The 24,958-nt window shown below is 44.2% G+C and overlaps 1 protein-coding gene across 2 annotated transcripts in view; it reads left to right on the forward strand.

Annotated features, from left to right (window-relative positions):
• TMEFF2 (transmembrane protein with EGF like and two follistatin like domains 2) overlaps positions 1 to 24,958 on the forward strand; it is a 108,123-nt gene that overhangs the window by 77,672 nt on the left and 5,493 nt on the right. The window contains exons 6-8 of one of the 2 annotated variants that reach the window (XM_085228840.1): positions 3,907 to 4,055; positions 4,911 to 4,970; positions 24,134 to 24,290. In XM_085228840.1, the coding sequence (XP_085084966.1) occupies positions 3,907 to 4,055; positions 4,911 to 4,970; positions 24,134 to 24,290 (366 nt within the window). The remainder of the gene's footprint in view (positions 1 to 3,906; positions 4,056 to 4,910; positions 4,971 to 24,133; positions 24,291 to 24,958) is intronic. The other variant, XM_085228841.1, reaches the window with a different exon arrangement.

Here is a 24,958-nt window from a genome sequence, read left to right on the forward strand (position 1 = left end):
GAAGGTGCCCTGGTTTGCCGGCTGGAGGTTTTCTGGGTTTATTTTGGTTTTGTGCTTCAGTGATCAGCAAAATGACCAAGTGGGGCGTTCAGCTCCTCCAAGATTTTAATCGTACCAAACAGAATAGAATAGAATGTATAAAAGACACTGAATTCATCAGAGATGACCGCGACGACTGGAAGAATAAATGTAAGAAAGTGAGCCTTGTGTAGTGGCTGTTTACAGTGACAGCCCAGATTTTAATCAATTGATGTGTGTGAACCCCATTACCTGAAGGAAGCAGCAGGCCTGTGGGACAGCACTCAGTGTTCCTTCGCTTCTCAGGGGAGCTGCAGAGTGTCGGCTGACTTCTTAGAAGCACTTATTCCTCACAGATGCTTTTAAGCTGCTTTTCTTTCTGCCGAAAGCAAGGCTAACCCTTACATGTGTATTCTGTGTATGCTCATGGGTAAAATTTCATCCTGTGACCCTTAGGAGACCTCATTAACCTTCTCGCAGCTTCTTGAGCCTGAAGAAAAGAACAGTCAGCCTTTCTGTTGCCAAGCTTTCCTCAGCGCTACACTTAGGAATACAGCAAGCAGATAGATTTATTGATATAACGATAATCGGAAGTCACGGCCAGGATGATAAAATGGTCAGATGACCAAATTACTTACAGTCAGGGATGTAGTGAAGATCCCTAGAGGTGGGAAGCTGCCATGCTGCCAGCTTGGAGGAGCACCGAGCAGCCCCAGCACCGATGTGCCGCAGGACCCAAAGGACAGAGCGTGGCCTTGCAGGGACTGCCACCTCCCCGGGACCTCATCAGGGACATCGCAGCGTGGTCTGCTTGTTCAGCAGGAGACGGCCCCGCTTCTGCATGTCATCGTGCTTCAAAAAGTGAGGGCGTCTTTACTGACTGCTCTAGGATTTCATTAAATGGCACGTGTTAAGTGCCACTCATTCTGTATTCATTCCGGCAGGATGGATCCCGCTCAAGGTTGCTGTGTGCTGTGTATGTGCCTGGGTGCAGACGTTTGCAGAAAACTCCCCACCTTTTTCTCTTCGATTTACACTTCTCAACCTCGGGGGCACGGTTGAAATGGCAGCTTGCTTGTTCCTCTGGTTTGAGAAGAATGTGCCTGAATGTACTCTCGTCTTCCCTGATGAGATGAGCACTATAAATTAAGCAGAGCCAGCACCCCAGTGCATTACTTTCACTGATGAAACCTTACCTTTAGCTTTTCCTGACACAGACTTCATGTTGACTTAGTTGTGCAGCCTTAAAGTAGGATTGGTGGACGGCACGCAGCCCATCGCAGCAAGGAGATCCTGCTGACGAGTATATTATGGTGCTCTTCTCCACCTATGTAGTCTTCCCTGAAAATTAGCTTTACCCACAAGACCTGAGCATGTGGTGCCCTGCTGAGGCTGCCCCTTTCTGCTGTCCCTCACGCACGAGCATCGTGCTATGAGTGGAAGTAGTGCGTGCTTCATCCTGTTCATAGCTTGCAGCTAGAGGGCTCCTTCACGGGAGGGGAAAAGCTTGGCCTCACAGTTAACATCTGAGCCTTGGAAAATCTTTGTTTTCTTCTCACGTTTGCTGAGAGAGGTCGGAAAAGTCATTTTGGAACTTTTGTTTCGGGAAGGTATCAAAAGATGCAAGCAAATGCCTAATGGGCGCTGAAATGCTCTTTGAAATCAGTGAGAGGTCTCTCAGAAATCCCATACAAAATGTTTGCATGCGTCTTTAAGCATCTAAACACCTTTGAAAATGTGTCTCTTGTGTGCCTAACTCTAAACATAGGTTCGTACATCCCTTGGCATTTTTTAAATTGCATCCCAAGGTGCCCAGATTTCCCCTAAAGAGTACCCTTTTGTTCTAATTTTCTCGTTGACTGAATTGTCTCTTGACTTGAGACATAATAGATATTAGCCTGCACTCATTTTTTGTAGCAAGGTGTTGAGAACGGAAGCCGTTCCGGAGTTGTTTTATTACAAGAAAGGAGCATATGGCTGAATGTGTCCCATCTGAAATGCAAATGGTGGAGCTACGTGGAAAAAATTCCGATTACTCGAGCGGTAAACGGTTCCTAATGAAAAGAGTGTGAGTGAGGTGGGAAGCTGGCAGTGACTGCGGGAGGAAATGAGGGCAGTTAATATTTTGGTAGAGCAGAACATCCTTATTCTGCTGATAAGGAGGTTCTTAGGAAATGGACTGGATTTTTTCTTATATACGGCATATTCATCAGCGTGGTGAAAGCGTTACATAGGGAGCCAGGCTCCTGTCTTCTGCTAGTTATGGAATCATTTAATTTAATTTACAGCCGTGCTTCTCACCTTTGGCCTCCTTCTGAGCTGAAGTTTTCTGGTAGTGATCTACCTGATGTAAAGTAAGTCTGAGCGCAGGCGAGTCACAGCTCCCCTGATTTTTGTGACACTGGGCACATTTGTGGAGGGCAGAGGCTGAGGGGTGATGGAGGAGTCTGGTCGACACCGCTTCATTTCCTGCACATCCTCTTCCCAAGCCCGTTCCACCAAAGTTCTTCTTCTGTGTACATCCCTCTCCACTCCCTGCACCCAAAGGCGTCCAGGTGCCTGATGTGAATGGAAGAGGTGCTGACTTTTAAGCTAGCAGCCTGGCCTTCCCGTTGCTTAACTTCCAAAAGGCAGAGCCGTGAGCACGTGTGGTGAGGCCGAGGTGGAGCTGGAGATGGAGCTGCACCAGCGCTGCTCTGCTTTTAATGTCAAAAGGAGCCAGGACAAATCGAGATAGCAGCACTTGTGCAATTACGTGCTCAGAGCAGTCGAAGCAGCTGCTAGGTGAAACCTCTGGCTTTGTCCCTGAGCAGGATCACATCGGTGTTAATGTGACCTCGCTGAGGCTGAGCTGTCTGTTATGAGGCACCGGGGATGGAAAATGAGCATGCGTTGCCTTCAGCGATGCCCAGGGGTGTCTGACATCACTGATGATGATGAAATAGGAGAAACCTAAAAGAAAAAGACTGCAGCCTGCTGTTGGTGGATATGGCCATGTTAACATGTTATTTCAGATCCAGACCCTGCTTTTGGAGCAAATCGTAGAACCTTAGAATCACAGAATGGTTCGGGTCAGAAGGGACCTTTAAGATCATCTAATTCCAACCCTCTGCTATAGGCAGGGACACCTCCCTCTAGACCCTCTAGACTCACAGCCCCATCCAGCCTGGCCTTGAACGCCTCCAAGGAAGGGGTGTCCAGAACTTCACTGGGCAACCTGTTCCAGTGTCTCACCGCCCTCACAGTAAAGAATTTCCTCTTAATATCTAATTGACTCGATTGTCTTTACTTGGCTTTTGGTTCAGGTCGTGGGGCAGCCAGGAGCTCGCGAGCGGGACACGGTGCCTCGCTGATGTCACTCTGGGCTTTGGCAGGTGGTTTCACCCAGCCGGTTGGGGTGTGGTTGCAACATTTCTTCCTTTATTATGATCAGAGTGCATATGGCTGCCGTCATTATCATCCAAATCGTAAATCAGTACAAAGCCCCACAGATGCTGAGTTACATGCAATGCGCAGCAGCTCAACAGGGGTAAATTTAGTGGCTTCTTTAATTGCAAGAGGGCGTAGCAGCATAAATTACTGACATATCTGTTTGGATGTTCTTTGGTTTACAAGAATTGCAGCTGGTAATGCTGTCATTTAGTTTTCCAAGTATAACTCTCTTTTTAATCTGTCCTTTTTCTTGCTTTTCTCTCTCCTCTTCTCCCGCATTCTTTTCCATCCAGAAATACAAATGACCTTTTAACAGAATTTTCCACTTTCATTCTGTTGATTCACATTATTCACTCAGGAAAATACAAACGCTCTCTTTTCTGAGATGCATTGATGATGTCGGGAAAAAACTTACTCATATTAGCCTCTTCTTTTTTCTCTCTTCTGTCTTTTCAGGTGTGTGTGCAACATCGACTGTTCTCAAACCAACTTCAATCCTCTTTGTGCTTCCGATGGGAAATCTTATGATAATGCATGTCAAATCAAAGAGGCATCATGCCAGAAACAGGAGAAAATTGAAGTCATGTCTTTGGGTCGATGTCAAGGTAACGCTCGTAGCAAAACTCATTTCAAAGAATGTTTTCAATTTTTGCTCAGGGAAGAAAAAAAGAAAAAGAGAACTGGGGCTGCCTTCTCGTTTGGCACTTCTTGCGTTTCCATTAGGCTGCTGTAATGCGTGTGGTGCGTGGTGCTGGTGCTTGTTTCTCATCTGCTGGGCTCGTGGGATGCCAGCGGTGCCTGGAAGGAAGTTCTGTTAATGCTAGCTGCAGACTGGCCGTGTTTGCCGTGACTGCCATGCTGCTTCTTGCCCGGCTCTTACGGTGCTCTGTCACAGGGCCCTGAGCTGGCTTTAAAAACTCCAGTGTATTCTAAAATAAAAATGATGCAAATTTGCCTTTAAATAGCTATTGTAAATAAAGTGCCTGCTGGGACTCGGACACTAAATAGCTTTTTTCCCCCTTAGCTTCTGACCCATAAATCCTGGGTACATCTACTTACAAGGCCACACTCTACCTGTCTATTAAACACATTCTCATTTATTCCCATTTCTTTCAAGTTAACCACCTTATGTGGAGGTTCATTTCAGGGTACGTATTAAGGCTCCACAATTACTTCAAATAGAGCAGAAATGACAAGTCCGGCTTTGCACTGATATATTTATCCCAGCTGCAATCTGTTGTCACATATCGTTAGAAAAATGTGTTTTCTTAATGGAAGATGCTTGGTGTTTCGTTCCAGAAAGCCCGCTCCTGCTGTTTTCACCTGGCAAGCCCAGGGGAGCCCTGCAGCCGGCAGCGATGCTGTGCACAGAAGGGATGCTGGGTTTGCGTGGGTACTGGGGTGGATTCAGGAGCGAGCAGGAACTCCCCAAGCAATCCAGTGTATTTCTTTTCCCACAGATAATACTACAACAACTACAAAATCTGAAGATGGGCATTACGCACGGACAGATTATGCAGGTATGGTTCCTATTATGTGAGAACCACCATTGGCGAGAGCTGTGCCGAGTCGCTTTTCTCCTCTCTTTGCAGAGGTGGCCTGTTTTCTGCTATGGTTTTGTTTGTTTGCTTTAAAAGAAACCACTGTGTTCTCATTACTTTCTATTGCTAGAAACTATCTTTCTTCTTAATAAGTGGTCTTCTTACGGCTTTATCACTCGACAGACATGAAACACCCATTCTGACCGTGAAAATAATAAATGCAGTGACTTGTTTGCCAGAACGAGCGGACGCTGATGAAAAGTACAGAATTACCCTGCGTAGAATATACGTATTTTTTCATAATATGCAGGCTTAGGAAGGAGAAAATCCAGACCGTAGCAAAGCTCTGGTACCATGAAACATTGCCACAGTAGATATTATTACCTGTAAAGTTAACAAGGTTCTTTAAATGCTTTTTAAAGTGATAAATGGTTTTAATTTATTTAGAAGCTACGGTAAAACATAATGGCTGAATAACCTTATACGGCATTTGAAATTAAAAACATGCAAATGCCAGTGAGGTTTGGGAGGTATTTGTTTTACACCTTTTGCCCAGGACGACTGATTTAGAAAATTGAATGTGTATATATATGTGGGTTTGGGTATGTGTATGCACGCAGGCTAGTGTTCACAGCTCGTGCTGAGAATTCAAGCATCTGAGAAGGCAAGGTGAAAACGTGTCAAGCCATGTATTTGTGGCTTAGGTTTTTCAGGTTGTTGTAATTTGAAAGTAGCTATTTAGAGAGTAGATGCCAGCTGCTGACTTTACCTGAGCAGCTTGCTGCGTTGCTTAGGTGAAGTCCAGCTGGTGGTTTCACAGCTCTTAAAATCTCTTACCGGGAGAGTCGTGCAGCATGATGACTCAGTTTGGTCATTGCTGTCAGGGTGCTGCGTGCACCATGTCCTTTGGTTAATAGGACGCCCAGCCGTTACAGGGGGATTGTTCTGTTCCTAGTTAACAATGATGCATGATTAAAACATAGAGCTATGAATAAATGGTGGGTTGGTGAGCCAGAGGTGCTTGGGGTATTGGGGTGACTGCAGGACAAATTAGCAAGGGAGGAAATTTCTATGGAAAATGGATGCCAGGATTACTTTCCAAAAGATCAAAGAGGTGCCGTAGTCCAGATATTTCCGACTGCCAAGGAGCCCTTCCGTGGTGAAGTCATGCAAGGAAATAAGTCTGCATCAGTTTTCTTAAAAAGCTGAAAGGCCTGAGGTTGTATCCCGTGGTGGGCAGGGTGCACGGCAAAGTAGGACAAAATGATTTATTTTGAGATAGAAACAACAGCAAGAAGCACAGCTGTGTTAGATCCTTTCTCTTCTTTGCTGGAGAGCTGGGGAGATGACTGGAGTCTCCAAATTAAAATGGAAGCCTGCAGGCCCTTTCTGAATGCTGTATAACCCATCCTATTCTGCTCCAGCCTGGTAACTTAACACATTTGGGCGTGAAGCAAGTGAGTTGTAACAAAATGGGAGGAAAGGCAGCTTGAGGATTAGGGTGGAGGAGGAAATAGCAGCAATGAGATGAGAAAGAAAAGTCGTGGGGTCATGGAGGAAGAGGAGCACAGAAGGCACCTTCAGCTCGGGAGTGGGCAGGAGGAGGAGAGCAGCTTCACTTTAGCGGAGATGATATTTCAGCCCACACTCAAAAGGGAGAGGTGTGGGTAGCAGACCTGAGGGGAAAACTGACTGCAGGAAAATGATATGAGGTTGGCAGCCAAGAAGGGAACGCAAGAAGAAACTGGGTTATTGGGCAAGGAGAAGGGCAGAGCAACAGCACCGAGGAATGAGTCTACAGCAGAGATGCGTTGAGACATCAGGAGTGTGCCCACGGGTCCAGCCAGAAGTGATGGGACTGTGCAGGGGACACGGTGCTTCTCAGTCCCCTGAACGGGTGGAGACATCCCAAACCGTCAGTGATGTCCGTTGGGTATGTATGTGTCACAGAAAGGTGCCATCATTTCACCACAGCTAGCAGATCTTCAGGCCTTCTGCTATGGCTCAGGCTCCAGTGGGTTTCTTAAGGGCAGTGATGTTGTACCATGGGCCGGTGTCATTGTGTGTTATCCATTGGTATAACGAACTACGGCAGGTTACTGCAGCTGATTATACATCTTTCTGTGCACCTAACTATTATTCCCACCTAATTTTTCACTTTGACATACAGTAACAGCACGTAGGTTGAAAGCTGCAAGTTCACGTGGGATAAGCCACGACTGCAGTTTTCCTAAATGTTTGTGGCATAATACTGTAAGAAAATCCTGGGAGAAAGGGACCACTGGAACAAGAAGTTGTTACTGCAGCACTTAATAAGTAGGTAAATGGAAGGGGGATAGCGGTATAAAACCGAGACGAGGTTCTAGGTTCCGGCTTCAAAGTTTATCCAGCAGGAAGCTTCATGCCATCTTCGCATTCTATAAAGGATATGAAAGTTTTATTATGTTTAGTACAAGAATAATAAGTGAGGATATTTGTTGTAGAAATGGGCTGTAGAATGGACTGGGTAAATTCATGTGACAGTTGAACTTGATGCTCTTGGAGGTCTTTTCCAACCTGAATGATTCTCTGATGGTATGTTGTCACTTGTGCTAATGTACTGGTAATGCTCTCTGTAAAGATGGTAGTGACCAAACGGTGCATATCTTTTCACCAAAACCCTTGCATTCTCATCTGGAGGTCCCGGGGAGGCAGCTCCTTTGCAAACACCCAACAACCAGCAGATTTTTTTTATTATTAGCTATTCATTCTGTCTGTTCAATCAATGTTTTTGCTCCTTACTGTTCTTCTTTGAAGCCTATTGATCGTTGCTAATGAACGCATGAAACCCTCAGTCTGCAGAGCTGAGAGCACTCGTTCCTTTGGAACAGAAATCTTTACTCTAAGTTTGCATAGCCTTGTTTATTTTGAGTGGTCATACTTGATAGAGGTAAGATTTGTTTTTAAAGTTGGAAATGTATCAGCACAGTGTGTGTCTGTGCCTCTACTTGCGCATTCTGGCCCCTCTCATTTTTCTGGCATGCCAAATGATGCATCAGACTTTGGGCAGTTTTCACTCTTTTCAACAAATACCAGCTCGTTAATGTTGATCATGCTTATGAGATGGCATTTCGTTTTAGCCAATAAATGAGTTGGTGGGGCTTTTCTCTCAAATCCAGTAGAAACACGCTTGATCTCACAGTTTCCATGGAAGAACATTTTTAACCATTCTAAATGCAATATATGTTTTAGAAAGTAGCATCCGAAAGTCCTGCGAAGGATGTTTTCTTGATATTTTTCCATTAGATGTATAAAGAAGATGGCTGTTTCGGTGGCATTTTCGCTTTTGGACTCTGGGCAGTCAAGGAGTTTTCATCTTGTTTATTCATTTGCCAGTTTATTTTTACTCTTCTATGCTTACACTCCCTCCTTAAGATCTGGATATTAGCAATTATACCCCTTACTGTTTTTATCCTTTTTCATTATCAACTTACAGAGATTTTTTTCCCAAGCACTTCAAAGAATAAGTGGATATGGATGAGCCACATTTCTGTGTTATATATTCATGAAAATTGTCAGTGGCGACACTGACAGATCTCATAGACCTACTCGATAACACAGTCTTCCAGACCAGACAGAATTCCCTCTATGAGCATTGATTAGATCAAGTCTCTGCAGTGAAGTTGGTGAAAAAAGGCGTTTTCAGCCATGATGGTCTCCTTGGGTGAAAATGCACACGCGCAGACAGTCATTTTGAGCTATATTCTTGGGTTGCTTGCTAACAGATGGCGGTGTTGTCAAAGCAAACTGAACTCTCCACCAAAAAGGGCAACATCCATCTGTGTCAACACATCGCCTGCCCTTGGCTGGGCCAAGCCTGTGGGATGGAGGCCACAAAACGACCGCAGATTCTTTGCTCCAAGGATGAAGAAGGGTCTTGGACCATGCCTTTTCCAAAACAAATACCACGTAATATTTATATTTGAAGAAAGAAAAATATCCTAAAACGTGACTGAACTCCAACATTCTGTACCATTATCTTCTGATTCCTTAGAAAGGGGGAAGTGATGTTTATCAAAGAAACCGTAGGAAGCACCTCTGGGTTGATGCATGTCTTCCTTCACAGGCCCCCTGACTTCAGTACTGTCTTCATCATCTGTAACAGTGCCTGAGTTAGGTCCAAGAATTAGAGCAGCAGCATCAAATTTCTCTACAAAGCGTGACTATTTTTTTCTGGTCCCAGGAATTAAATAGGGAATGCAGAGCGGATTCTTTCTCCAGATTATAAAATTTTGCAAGTAGGTTAAGTTTGGAGTGTAAACCACTTGACATTGTCCCTTTAAATTATATTTTCTGTCTACTACCATGTCAGCCAGATGTAAAACCGGTGAAGAATAATAATAAAGCCCCAGAGCTTAGCTATGGCGTATAAACTATTGTGCAGGCATCTGCTTTGCCTTTGTGAACTAGGCTTTGCTTTCTCTTTAATGGAATCAGCAAGTGAGACATAGAGCTGAGCACCGTGCATCCATCACAGATAGAGAAAAACCGTTTCTCATCTGCAGCTTCATAAAAGCACTAGGAAAATTGCATCCTTGCCTATGCAGATTTTCTTGGCTTTCAGTGTAGCAGACTCTAAGTCAGAGGTTGTCTCTAAACAAATAGATTAGTTAGGAAATGTTCTTGCTTTTACAGCAAATCACTTAAAAATTTAAAAAAAAAAAAAAAAAAGAATATATTTTACTATTTTGACAGCTGTGTGGTAGCAGGAATGCTAGCTGGCTGTGGCTGCCGCGCATACTCCCACACATTCCTGGCATTTGTGAGTACAAGAATAATACAAATGATGCATTTCTTAAAAATGTAAAGCATTTAAATGTTGCTAGGACTGCTCGCTGCATTTACAAGTGCAATTAAAATGCACATAAGGTTTACTCCTAGTGCAAATGCACAGAGGACACGCAAGTTCTTGACAGCAATGAAAGAGCCCAATATAGGCATTATTTCAGGCTGTTCAATTCAGGTATTCTTGGCCTTTGACTTGAGGAAAGCAATGAGGGCATCTCCCGCTGGGAGGTGTGACCATATCGTGCCCCACATGCCTGGATGTCCTTCAGCACGTTGGATCGTGCAAAAATGCAGAGGTCTACAAATAACTGAAGCCTGGGACATGTCTGTGCACAATGATGTAAGAGCAGAGCTGGTCTCAACTTAGAGAATGATTTCAGGTGGAGAGGCTGTTTTGGTCCTGCTTTGCATTCCCAGTCTGGGTAATCCTGATAGAAAGGCTTCCCACAAAAGCCAACCAGGAGGAGTTCTCCATTCTTTGCCTGGGATCTGGAGGCTTCCAAAATCAAGCTTACGGAGAGTAATATAGCGTTTACCCAGAAATAATGACCGCGTGTAGCTCAGCTTCATAGCAGGACTGTAAAACACATATAAGAAAATTATGAACTCGGGATTCTTCTGAATGATTTTCAAAGGCCAAAGAGAGATTACTGTGTCTGATAGCACCCCGGTCTCTAGCTCCTCTGCTGCCTTTCAGCTCCTCCATCGCTGGCGATATCCAGAAGGAAATGAAAAAGTGAAGATAGAGGCCAGCTGGTAGGTTAATAAATCTCACTGTCAGCTACATTTGAGCTAAAGTCTGAGTGGCCAGCAATGTCAGCTTGGTCCCTGAACCTTCACTTGTCCTGGGAGCTCTTTTAAATGAAAAATTGCAGCTGCTACTTTTTGTCATTTAACTCCTAGTTTTCAAATGGTGCGGTGCAGAAAGTCCCACTCTGGCATTTTTCTGTGTCATCACGAGGACCAGATGATTTCTTTCTAAAATAGGAAAATCTGGAGCATTAATGTAATTGTCTTGGTAGTGGCACTAGTACCATGTAGCGTTCTTCTTCTTATACAGAGCAGTTCATCTTTAGTTCCTGAGAGTTCTCCTTTAACTTTGAATTGCATATGATAAACTGGATAAAATGTGCCTCATTTGTTTGGAATTTTTTTTTTATTATTATTTTTTTTTTTTTTTTTTGTCTGCGTGGTTTTGTAATGAGAAAAATTGCACCTTTTCATTACTTACAATTTCCTGGTGTCGTGCTCATGGAACCTGTAATTGTTAGCATTAAAGCTGAAATTGGGTCTCAGGTGAACTGTTAGACATCTCTTTACTGAAATTTATGTAGCTCAAGAAAAAAAAAAAAGAGCGTTTCCATTTGTGCCTTTAAAGCTTAGCCCTTAATTTAATCACTAATGAATGTGAATCAAAAGTTGCAGAATTGGTTTGTGCTTTTTCCCCCTCGTAAACAAATGCAGTAATGTAGTGAATGAGCATTATAATAAAAGCTATTTCATTTGTGCAGAAGGGCGGTAGCCTGGAAATACAGTATGTCCAGGCTAAGAATTTGATCTGCAGGGAATGAACAGGAAAAACAAGTGCTTGCAGCACCAAGGCAGACGCAAGCAGACTAAGAACCATGCAGTTGGATGAGGCTATTTTGCTGTTCCAGCTCCACTGAAATATTTAAAGTCTTGGACGTGAAGCTTAGTCAGGGGTTGAGGGGCGGGAGTGGAGTTTTTAATGCATGTTTGTTTCAGTTTGTTCAGTTTGCATCTGAACTGTGCAAGATTCAGAAAGCGTGTTCCAAACTCTGTCTCCTTCTACTTTGCAAAGAACCTTGTGTTTCCTTTTTTCCTTTATGCCATCATGTGAACAGTTTATCTGCGTTTCGTTATTTGGAACGTAGAAACCTTCCTGAGCAATCCAAACCTTTCAGTACCCAGTAATCTTTTTGTCCTCTGCTCCATATCCATGGGTTTTGATCAGAGGAGTGAATAAGGAAAAAGAAGAGAGCTGTCCTGCTTACACACCCGTATGGGATCTGTTGAGTCACAGCCTGAACCACTGATTTATCACCTGAGGCAAGAACTGGGTCAGCCCTGGGAGCACAGGTGAAGGCAATTCAGCTGTGCGATAGGAAGGGATGCAGCCTGGCTGCACCTCTCTTAGACCCCGTTTAAGGACTGACTGCCAGTGGGGAAGGATCTCTTTCTGGGGGTTCCTCTGTTGTGGAGCTTTGCATCATGAGCCTAAATCTTTGGATGTGGGTGAGTGTTCCTTTTCTGGTTGTTCCGTTGGCTTCTCGCTACGATGCTCTTTCTAAGTATACTTTTGTTGATTGTACAACATGAAAATGTGATCCCTAAAACTTATTATAGCTTGAGGCAGACATGATTTCTCAAGTTGTACTTTACCTTATTTCTAAATAGAGACCGTAAAGAGAGAAATCTGTCTGGATTTGGGGGTGGAATTTCTCTCATCCTTGATCTTACACGTGCTCCAGGCACTTTCATCAGCTCCAGCTGTCCTTGAAAGATACTGCTTGAGGTGGTGCCCAGTGGCTGTTTGCCATCCACAACACTCATTTGATTTAGTTGATGGATATGAAGAAGTGTATTTTTATGCCTAGCAGCTCTGTTTTAGGTTTCTGAAAACCTGCCATTGGGAGGAATTCTTCCCAAGGATTTGAGAGCTAAAGTTATAATGAGCTGCTGGAATATCCATTTTCAGGAGACATCAGCATTTAAGTATTCGTGTTTGATCTAGTCTGAAATGTAAAAAAAAAAAAAATATTTTGAAATATTCATAGAACTGAATTTCTTCAGAATTTTATTTCATAGGATATTTTGGCGTTCTTTATGAAATGTTAGATATCAAAAATCACGAGATGAAAGCATGTGACAGTTGTGAAAAATAAGTTGAATGTTAAGGGAAGTTGCTACTTAGAAGTGACTGAAACATCTTTCCCAGAAGGAGTATCATCATGTCAAATTAGGATACAAACACAAGATTATTTGCTCGTTTCAACACGTGAAATGGTAACCTGAGCCTAAAGATAAATAAGGCTTTAACATCGGCACAGGAATTGCAAATGCTTCTGGTAGAAGGAAAAGAGATTTGTTTGGGGAAGAAAAGAAAGAACTGGTGTATTTATTTTTAATAGACCTTCAGGCTGTGGGGAGGAAAGTAGCAGTTTTTGCTTGGTTTCAAGTATATTGGTAAAGAAAGCAAAGACAGGGAAGTATCCCTGCCTATAGCAGGGGGTTGGAACTGGATGATCTTTAACAACGGTTCTATGATTCTGTGGTCCACTTTGCTGAGTGGTTCCACTTCTTCTCGTTGAACACATCCACTAAAACCTGCTTCTGATACCGGTTGTTCAAGCTGTGCAACATGCTTAGGCTTTTCCTATTTCCTCACATTCTGTATATTAGACACTGAAACCATCAGTGGCAAGAACTCATGGCTTAGGAGAAATGGATACTGATGATAGTGAATAGGCAGTGCTGAGAGAAGTGCAGCGCTTTGCATATCAGCTCTCCTTTCTTCACTGCCTCTTTCCAGAGAAGCATTGCTCCGTGTTCAGGTGCTTGGAGGTGCTCATCTGGACCAGCAAGCGGGAGGAAGCGCTGCTCAAAAGTGAGCTTGGAAAAGCAGCATCCACTTGCGTAGCAAGGTGACTTCTCCCCCACCAAGGCTGTCGTGTAGCCTGTACCCATCAGCATTAGGTTGGCGTGAAGCTCCCCTCCTGGAATGCAACAGCTGTAACCAAAATGTGCTGTTATGTAAGCAGTGGCAGCGCGTCTCGTAATTTGATGGGCGCTGAATTGAAATGCGGTTCTTTGCCCACCGCTGTTGTGCATTTTAGACAGCATTACATAATGGCCAAAATATTTTTCGGGAGGGAAGGGGAAAAAAAAATAAAATTAAAACCTTCCCTGTGGTTTTAATCTCCCTCTTTCATCTGTGGTTTTTAAGCTGTGTCAGGTGTACATCAAAAACACCCCCTCCCCGGGGTATTTCACTCAGAATTTCATTTAATAACAGAAGCATGCTTCCATCTAGCTAGGATGGGAAAGGATTAAGTAAAAAATATAGTTCTGAAATCAAGTAGCATATATCTCACCTGTCTGTGTGCTCTGCAAATGAAGTAGCCAGGGAAGGGCTTGCTGTTGGTCTATAATACCGAACCTGATAAACTGTTAGTGTTTTGCCTGGCATAATGTATGCTAAACATCTTCTGCTGCAGCCTGCCTCAACTAGAGCTGCCACTGGGCTCAGACACATCTGGCACCACAGATTTTTTTCCTATCCCATGTTTCAGTGATTTAAAGGGCCTTGGCTGGGCAGGAGGATGTCAGCTGTTTTAAGTGCGGTTAGAAGAGGGAGCGAGATTTAAAGAGGCAGGAGGCAGAATTCTGGCCTCGTTGAGGCTAGTGGGAGAGCAGCCACTGAATTTAAATGGCTTTGTGATTTCTCTGGGCATTTTTAATCCATCTTTATTCTTATTAAATTTTCAATTTCTATAAATTGCTCTTTTTTTTTTTTTTTTTTTTCTTTTTTTAATCCATTCAGCTTCTCCCCCTTTGAATATTAGTGCCAGGGGCATGTGCTGAGATGAAGTACCAATCCTGCTATTTACACAAATGCTGTCCCTGCAGCTCCCTTCTGCTGCAGTTACGTAAGGCACTAATAGTGGTGTGTTTAAAAATAAAAATAAAAAAAAAATAGTGAGTGCAGGTGTTGGTTTATACAAGTGACCCCTCCTGATAGACTTGCGTGGCAGTGCTTCTCTTTGTGACCAGCGATGAACCTCAGAACATGAGAAAGTTCTGCTGGTCTCTATGCAAACGAATAGGCAGCCATGTGAGGTCCTACTCAAGACATGTCTGGTCACACATCACAGAGCATTGATGTGGAGACTGTGGTATTTCCACAGAGATTGGACTGGGAGACGGACTTTGCAGGGACACAATAGCAAACTGGAGGTCAGCTCCCACAGCTTGTTTTCAGCTTGTTTGGGGGGCACTTTGAGCTCCTGCAGCTGGTAGTAGGTACACAGCATGTCTTCTAGCAGTGGGCAGTCTTCTCGCCATATCTTGGTGATAGACCTTCATCATTTGAGTAACAAAAAGTTAACTTGAGTGTTACATGGCCAGATTGGCCCCTTTTATTGCAAAACCAGCAACAAGAAGAGGTTTGGGGCCTGGTCCTATTATTGTCTTCTCTTGTGATTGCATGGTTTAGTTACAGATGGGAAATAAAGCGTATCTTGGATAAATTAGGTAGAAGAATACAGAAGTTATTGCTGCAGTGGCATTTCATGTTGTTTTACTTTTTTCTTTTACACTTAAAATTGAGACTAGTTAGGGATGTCTTTCCAGCTTCAGACATGGGAGAGGAAACATATCAAACTCCTCGTTACCCAGTGGGAATTTCTATCGTATAGTCTGCTAAAAACTGAACAGATGCTCAAGATTGCAGCAGCTGAACGGAGCAGACAGAGAAAGCAAGTTGTTGGCTGCATGGTCCTATTACCATCACCATTTTATGAAGCAAGAGTCGGGGGAGATGAGTGAATGGAGGCCAGCAAACTGAGGAGGATTCATCTCCCCAAAGCGCAATCATCACCATTGTCCAATATGCCAATAATATGTATTTATTTCTCCAGTTAACTTGAACTGAAGCAGTGACAAGCTAGGCTGGAACCGTGCTTTTTAGTCTACACCAGGCTTCTCTCTTGAATCATCTTTAGCCGTTCAGGGTCATATTCTGCTAACTATAAAGTAACTGAGGTTTGCACAAGGGGTTTGCAAGGTACGTGATTCAAGAAGCATTCAAAGTATCATGAAGAGGAGCTGGGTATTTTTTGCTGCAGTCTCCTGTTTTCCTTCACATCCTTGCCCATAATTCTGCAGCTCTTGATTCAGTTTCCTGGATTAATTCTCTTGGGCGGCATGTTCTTGCAAGCACTGATGTTGTGCTGAGAAAGAAGAGAGAGGACGGAAGGAAGCTGGTGGGTGTTACATGCCAGCATGGCACACCTTAGAGATCCAACCCCCTCCAATTAAGAAAAAAAAAAAAAAAAAAAGCAAAAAATTGCCTAGAGTAATCAAAATGGAATACCAAGTTAGTGCAAAATTAGGATTGTGGAACCTTCAGGTTGTCAAAAGTGTGGAGGGAAATGCCCTGCAGCCAAAATGCTGTCCTTGTCCAGTCTGTCACACACCAGGGCTAACCTTTCCATCTGCACGCCACCCATCAAACCTCTCTGACAGGTTTGCCCTTCACACTTGCTCTCAATTGTAATTTTCTGAAAGTTTTGCTCAAAGCGTGCAACCAAACAGTAAATTCTAGCAGCATCATGGTGGCAGGCCTAAAAATACATCAGAGACCTTTTCACATAGCGCTTCGTGCCATCCATTGATCCCAGTAGAAAACACTCCATTCAGAGCTAGAGTTCCTATTGGAAGTTAGGGGACAGCCTGGTAACTGGATTAGGGATATGCTTTTATTTGCAGCAGCGTCTCAGAATGAAGCTCCTGCTTTGTTTCATTGATTGCCTGCCCAATCCTTCTGCCAGTAAAAACCACTCACATCAGTGAAGAGACAGGGTGAGGTTTGATAGAAAAATACAACGTCTTGTTGCATAGTATGTGCATGTTCTCTGAATGTAATCAGGTAAATACAGTGGATACGTACGCCTCTGCACAGATGCAAAAATGTGCTTTGTTAATCTCCTGTAAAATTGCCCAAAAGCAGTTTTCAGCAACGTGGTCCTTAAAAATGGGAAGCATCACCAATTGCATCAATGCAAGCCACCTTCACAGGTGCCAGAGCTGGAATAGCCTGAGGACACTGGGATTCTATTTGTGAATTTGTGGCCTTTGGAGTAGGCATTAGCGGAGGGATTGAAGGGGAGAGGGAAAAAGAGTTTGACATCCAAATTTCCAGAGGTGGGTCAGGAATCTTGAATTGAATTAGGATTGCAATTGTGAAGCACACAGGGTGCTACACAGCCCTTTTTCATTACTCCTCCATAGAAAATCTTCACCGAATTGTTGTTTACAGGTCTTACCCCATGTATCCGTTTGTTCCATCTAAACAAGGGAGCATGCTTTATCCTGTTGTGTTTATGAATTGTGTTTCTAGGCAGCTCAATTCTTAGTCCTTGAGAAGTTCCATACACAAGTCCCAGCTGATAAGAGCTGTGTGGCAGCCCACCAAGCCGAGTCGCCCAGGTACTGAGAGCATTGCCTTTCCCTTCCTTCATCCCATGAAGGAAAAGGTGCATCCTTGATGGACAGAGATAAAACTGCGACAGACCTCTTTATTTCTACACAGGCTCCAAATGCACAGCATCCCAAGCCCCCTCCCCACACACCTCCTGGTTATGGGAATTGTCATTGATCATGCAACCATCCCCTATGGCAGAACTGGTTGAACAATCCAGCTTCTTTGTGCACATCAATATTCTTGACACCCATCTTAAAACTTTGCTCACATAGTAGATGCATATCCATCTACTGTTGGAAAAGCATCAGAAGGGTACAAATATCACTATTTTCAGGGTCGTGTCAAAAGTTTTTATAAGCTTTCTGGCACCTTGTCCCATTTGTTGTGTTGATGCGATCTACCGGGTCAAGGGCGTGAAGTTCCTTTAGAAATACATTGGCAGATGGGTGAAGAACTCTATTAGCCCTGGTGAAGAAGGCTGCAGCCCTAGTTAAAGATGAGTTTTGGGGTTCTTGTGCCTCCCGTTACAGTCAGGAAGCGCCCGTTGTCACCACCTGACAAAAGGCTGCTGACAGGAGGGTGTTCCACCTCATCTCAGTAGGGTGGTATGACTTTGGGGTGGTCTTCTCACTGCGTGGGAGCTGCACTGTGAGCTGGGGACAGCTGATTGCCCGTTATCCCTTTATGTGCTGGAAGTGGCAGCAGCGCTCCCATGCTTTCTGCTGACAGCCCAAAACTGTAGGGGAGAATCTCTGGCTGCACCCTTGGCCGTGCTTTGCAGAGCCTTAAAGGGCTGAGGTATCAAGGGTCTGTTTTCTCCATAAGCACCATGGTGGGTGCTTCTCCTGCTCAGTGATCAGGCAGCGGAGGAGCAGCTCTTTAATGCACAGATAACACATTCATCTGCCTCATGCACTGAAACTGGGATGTCTCCTTGGCACTGCAGGTTTTTAGAAGGCAATGTATTCAGGTTGAAACTTTGCCCACATACCATCTGCTCCAGCCTTATCTTTCTTTGACAGGAAAGCTGCATATGTAACGTCCACTTGGCTTTCATAGCGTAATGTAAGGTTTCAGAGGTCTCAAGCAGCTCTTGCAGCAAGCTCCTGCTCTTGTTCCAAAGTGACAGATCCTCAACAAAAATCATTTCTAGCTTCATGGCTATAATGAGCTTGACCCATTGCTTATTTTTTTTTTTTAAGGTGACCACAAGTTCCATCAGATGTCTGAGGCCTATTTGCAGATAATGATGTATTCTGCAGGTTGTCTCTAGCCATTGTGTAGGAAATCTTAAGATCTTGCTCGTTTGCTCTCCCTGCACTCTGGTACCAAAGTTGGAGCTGCGTATCAAAAGACTGGCCTGTAGACTCCATTGATAGCCAAGGCTGCCAAGTTATGAAAATGAGTTGTTTCAGTTTTTTTTAGTTGCTTAAGGAGGATGATGGTTCTCAGAAAGCTCTACTTTCATGAAGCATTGCTTTGGAGTAGCAGCAGATTCTGTTTACTCAAAGGGGGGGAAAAAAAAAGTGGAACCTTCATATGCAAATGATGGCATTTGGAAATGTCATATAGCTGCATCTACATATAAATAAGCTGCTCTCTGAGCGCTGCATTAGCAAGGCTACTTTGATATAGAAAATGCATGATAGTACACAAAGCAGAAACAGCAGTACACCACTCAGTCAAGTTAGAGTTTTGTTCCTAAATCACCACTTAACGAAGTTAACTACTCTTGCTCTGTCAGCCCTCATAGAACGTACTCAGCATAGCTACTAGGGGAGACGTTTAATGTTTCTAAGTGCTGCATGGGGCTGCACAGTAGGGACGAAGGTTCCGGTCCTGCACTGGGGCGCTTGCCAAGTGCAAAAAGTCCTCCTCCTAGGGCACGCTGGTTTGGACCTGGGAGATAGCATGTTGTGGTTCCCATGTAATTCTGCTCTTGGCCGCCTTTTGCCTCACTCTGCAGAGTTGGCTGCGGAGATGACCCAGTTCAGTCATACAAAGAAGTAACTTCTGCCACTAAAACGTTCGTAAACAGGGATGGTGTTTTCATCTGTGTTTAGCCTGATATTAAAGAGCTAATTACGAATCTCTGGCAGAGTTATTCAGAGGGGAGGATGCATAGAGAGAAGCCATAGTCCATTTTTTTACCATCTCCAGCACAAACAGTACCGAGTACTGGAGGAGAGGTGGATGGCCAGGAAGGCGAGCCATCTGCTGGGCCATCGAGGACCTTCTCACTGAAGCAGTGCAATCTGCTCTGCCCATGCTGTGCCACGTGTGATGGATGCAGCCTTTGCCTTCAGGCATACAGACTAATTGGAGGGAGCCTTACCAATCTCCTCACTGACACCAACTTTTTTTCCCAACAGAATTACAATAATGATAATGTTAACTCATCCTCTTAAGGGCTCTGTCATGAGCTGCCTAAGGAGATCATAGAGGAGGAGAAAAAACACTGTTTTATTCCTTTACAGGCCCAGCTGCTCATCTGGTGAGTGAGCAGGGAGGGAGCAGCTCCCATGGGGCCAGTATTGCCTCTCTTGTGCGGGGGACCTGAGTGACAGGGACATCAATGGCAAGCCAGAGACTGGCTGAGTTAGCACGACGAGGGATTTAATCTATTCTAGGAATGGTGTTAACGCAGATTTATTCAATCCTGGTACAAAAGAATAAAGCACAAACTGTCAGGTCCCTTCTACCCAGGGCTTTGATGCATCTACAATAAGGCCTCACACTATTACATTTCATCCGTAGAAATGATTGCGGGTCCCGAGACCTGCCCTCACAGTGATGGTCTTTAAGAAGTCTAGTTTATCCCCAGAAGCACGGGGAAGTGCTTTGAGGACAGCTCACATAGAGACAATACGGGGAGCTGAAGGCCTCCTCAGTTTAGCTGTGAAAACGTAACGGGCCCCAATGGTGCACAACATGCACCAAGGTGCACCCAACCTGGAACCATGCGGTGATGAACCCAAGTGTGGATGTGTTTTGTTCACCTCTCCTTCAACAAGAGCTTCTGTACAGGAAAAAGATGAACAGGTTGCCTGATGTCAAGCGGCCTTTTCCAACAGGGAAGAACCATCCACAGGTGCTGCAAGTAGAAGTACTCTTGGATTTCAAAAGTTTAGAGTTAGCTCTGATGTATGTAGCTGACTGGCTTAAATTATTATGTTGTCCGTTTGAATTTCTGGGAGCTATTAGTGTCTTAATTCATTCACTACTGTAATAAATTATGGCAGCATTTTGAATAATTACAGTACACTGCTGCAAAAGAGAGGACACTTTTTTTCAAGTATATTAGAACGTCCTACCATCATGTCAAATGTAAGAAGCACTAGATTATTTTTAAAAAGGAAAGTGGATGTTAGCTTATTCCAGGAAAGTCATTTGCATGGGGACTTTTAAAATTAATAAATTACTATGTCAAGTCTATTTTGTGCCTGAGAAAAGAAGTAAATGTAATTTAATTCATAAGGATCCCTTTCTTTTTTCCTCTTGTTGAAGTAGCTAATGTAGAGATGGTATTTTTGTGCACTTCGTGTAGGAAGATTAACCTGAAATGTATACTTGGGTGGCTGCAGGACGCGTTTAGCTGAGGGTTACAGCATACTGGTGCCAGCCATCATCAGCTGACATTTGGTGTCTCTACTCCACGGGCTTCCAAGGGAAGTGGGCTGGTGAATCCCCTTTGGAGTGGCAGTGAGTACTTCCTCCTCAGTTTCCAGTCCACCGCCTACTGAAACAGCAGTTGTCAGGCAGATTCTTTAACTTATTTTCTTCTTTGTGAAGAGACACTCTATTCGCAAGATCTCCAGCAACAAGGTGCTAACAAGGAAGTACTGTGTCAAGATAATTAATAGGTGGGAGCAGCTGCCAGTGAGGAAGTAGGGCTGTGTTGGTGGAGACTGTAGAGCCAGGATTTGTCAGGATGCTTCTTCACTGCCAGTGAAGAGGAATCCTGCTGATGGACCTCTCCCTCAGAGTTGCTGTGGGCCTCAGTTCCTGTTAGGTGCTACCAAGAGGGGGAACGTGCCAAAAACCCTGCTAAAGCAGTTCTGAACTTTTGTATGTGACACCGTTTCTACTTCATTCCTCCCAACTTCGCAGTAGCATATTGAAATTTCTGCATGTAGTGCAAGTGTTGCTGGGTTGAGGAAAGTCACTTTTCACTAAAAAGAGGGACAGGTGAGGTCCGTGTCCTGTCCCTTGGTTTATCCACAGGATTAGGTCTCCCGTTCCCAGCCAGTCACTCTCACAAACCTTAGGGCATCCTTCTCTGGACCTTTATTTAGATTGCAGGTAAGTACAGTCTCACCAAGACGATCATGCAGATCAGAAGAGCTTTGTTAACTAAGTTCCCAGTACTGTGCTTTGCAGCATCCTTGTGGGAGGGCTGCCAAGGCTGTAGAAAGGGGGAACAGATTTCCAAAAAGAATTGGGGAGGTTAAGGATGTGTTTTTGACACAAAATTCCTTCCCACCCTATACAAATGCCCTGAAAATGTGATATGATAAGAGTCAGTATCTCGGTATCATTGAGAGCTTTTGGCCGCCAGTATGACTGACCTCAGTATTATTAAAAGATTTAAATTATTAAGTCAGTTCTCCGTAACGGCTGTCTTCAATGAGATAGGTGTCAAAATTGTTTCCACTGCACATCATTCACCATCTTCTCTTTCATTTGATAAAATGTATGTATTTGCAGGACCTTTCTCACCACAGCATTGACTGTGCGCAAGGCATTAGCACCACACTTGAGCCAGTATTTTAACATATGGATGTAACCTGTGCATTATTATATCTGTAGGCAGTGTAAATACTAAAATGAGGATTGACAGACTGTGGCTCTGCACTTTGCTTGTTTGAAGTCACCTGGAAGTCGCTGTTTCAGCCAGGCTCAATGAACAACATAGCAGTAGTATTAATAGTCCTGCGGAGCTGATTAAGTGCCTGGCAGTCAGCTGTTGGAAATAAGAATCCTAGTTTTGACTAGATTTTTATTTCTTTTTTTCCTAGTGGATTGTAGGAATTTAGGCCTGGAAGGAATTTTTGGTGCACTTCAGGCAGTATTTCATGTGATCCTTATCAAGGGCATTAATGGGTTTATTCTCCTTTGCCAGAGGTGCTACTCGAGAAGCTCCGTGCCTCTGCTTTGCTGAAGAATTGAAAACTTGTTTTTGTTGCTTGCAGAGTTGGGTCACAACTGGACAGACTGCTTCATGGTTTGAGTTTTAGCCTTCACTGAGACCCTAGCTGAGAATCCTCTTGGAGCTCTTTCAGTTTCCAAGAACCTTGAAGAAAAGACGTATAGCTAAGCCAGAAGTTGAAGGAATATCTGAAATAATTTTTCCAACTTTTTTTATTAAAGGGAGAACAGGAACAGGCAGATATATTAAGGAATTTAGACAAGATAGCTTTAAATAATTAGTTTAACTTCTCAAAGGATAATCCATCAGGAGAATGTAGATTGGTCACAGTGGGAAACTTGAGGCCCCAGCTTCCTACCCCAGCAAAAGAGCTTAGCATGTCCCTGCCATCCACAGAAAGGCTGGAGAGCGACGTGCAACCAGAAGGAGACTTCTAGCAAGAAGATGATAAGCGGCTTCAGAATATACAAAGCAGCATCTGGCCTCAATGTGTTTAAAAATAATCTGTTTTGACTAGTGAATCTTACATGATAGGCTATCATGTCATGTTCTGGCAGTAACAAAAGATGTGCACAATATGAGATGTCATGTTAGGCTAAAGATGCGGGGGGGGGAAGCGGCAGAAATGCAAAAGATGTTGGTTTCATCAAGCTGGCATTTTCTGTCAGAGAAACGCTCCGAGAGACAAGTTCCTGAATACTGTTCATCTGAAGGGTGAGGATGTATTTGTTTTTAAAACAAAAAGAAGCAGCGTTTTGAGGACAGTGGCAGGAATTACATTTGTCTGCAGATAGGAAAGTGATGGAGTCAGTCCAGGTTTTTCATTAGGCTTTACATCTTTCTGTCCCAGTCTCTTGTCTGGCTGAGCTAAACTACGCTTTTATTGTGGTCTGCCTAGTGAGTGACTGAAATGGCAGAGCAAATGAATTCTTGTGTTTCTGTCTCCTCTCTGCCTTTAAGTTTTATTTCTATCTGTTTTAGAAGGGGCAGCAGTCAAAATGAGGGACTGCAGACAATTCGTGGCTGAATTTGGTCTATGTTTTCCGTGCACTTGAGGTATAATTACAAGTTCTTCAAGATCCTAGATTTGTGTAAAAGTGTGCTGGGGGACCTTCTAAAGTAAACTGTTCCTACCCATTCGGTTGCTGGAGAAGGAAAAATCATTTCTCTCTTTCGCAGCCTACGTGCAGTGGAAGCATCTGCATTCCCATCAGTTGGTAGCACATTAGTCTGGCCTGAAAGTGACAGTTTCCCTCACCAGCTTGAAGTGTGCCTTAAGAAACCAAACGGCACCTTACTGTTGTCGTAATACTGCTGGCTGACCTGAGAGAGGAGGGATCCTCGTGATGGATCCCAAGCACATTGGGCTCTCCTGTGTGCACCAGGCGGGTCCATTGGTGGCTGGCACGCGTTGCACTTGGTGGTAGCAACCTCATGGAAACCCAGCTGTATGGCCTGTTCTCCTGTAGGCCAGTGGGAGGACACGAATTGAATTCCCTCTAGAAATTAAGTGCTGTTCATTCCGTTTAAGACTCTGTGGGCCGTGCTTTTGTGTTTGCTGCAGGTTTCTTCTTCAAGTTAAGAGAAAACAACTAGGGCTGTGAGATAAGGCTGGCGTTGCTTCCTCCTTTCTCTTCTTCTCTCATCTCTTCATCTCTCCCAAAGAGGAGGATTTAGTGCTTGATCCTGAAATGTCCTAAAAGTCCTAGAGATGAAAGAGCCGGCAGTGCTCTAAAGGGATGTGAAGGCTGCCCTGTCATTCACGTTTTCTGGGAGCTTGTTCCTGTCTGTCTTAACACAAGGGCAGCACAGCCTCCTTTATTAGTGCAAGTTGTAAGAAATTTTTGAAACTCTCCTTGGACAGCAGCGAAAGGAAGACAATCTTTCTGAAGCTCTGAACTCTGTCCTTTCTGTGTTGATTTCTTCCCCTTTCCCATGCAGCCAGGTTAACGCTGCCTCCACCTGTGTTCACAGAGAATGCCAACAAACTCGAAGAGAGCGCACGAGGGATCTACATCCCCTGTCCAGAGCACTACAACGGCTTCTGCATGCACGGCAAGTGCGAGCACTCCACCAACATGCTGGAGCCGTCCTGCAGGTAACGCTTTGCCTACCGAGGAGGGAAGGCTCCCCGCACAAAGATCTTGACTTAGAGAATACACTGACTCTAGATAAGCTATGGGAAGCGGTGGTAACCAGGCCCTTCGTGCCACAAAACCCATTAGGCTTAAATTATTCAACAACGTCCGTGTCATCTGTGGCAAAATGGTATTGAGGCATGCACAGTTGCTGGTGAAAACACTCGGTAACCTTCAGTTGTATTTCAGTATTTTTGTAAAAGCACTTAATAAAGTGCACGGGCGACCGCTAGGTAGCCCTCGCAGTCCAGAGGAACGGATTGCTGGGGATTTGAGTGGGAACAGGGTGTGAGATAATGGGAAGGGCACTGCCCGTTCCCCACAGTCAGAGGGAGGTGTCGGGCGGCCCGGGGCGGACGGTTGCAGCACCAACAGAGGGCTTTTTATAGCATCCAGACAAAATGTAAATGCTGTATCGGCTTGCAGGAACATCTAATCACATTTTGTATGGAGCTCGAATGATTGCTTATCACCTCCTTAGGGGTAATCTGCATAAGGAGCCATGACTAGATGGCTTTCAGCCCTCCCCCACCTCCCCAAAGAGGGAGAGAAGTCTAAAATACCATGTGCAAGTACAAAATGGTTTCTCATCCTGATGTGTAAGTGCTGGATCAGTCCTGGTCCTCTG

This window comes from Meleagris gallopavo, chromosome 7, assembly GCF_905368555.1.
Source record: "Meleagris gallopavo chromosome 7, MGAL_WU_HG_1.1, whole genome shotgun sequence".
NCBI lineage: Eukaryota > Metazoa > Chordata > Aves > Galliformes > Phasianidae > Meleagris > Meleagris gallopavo.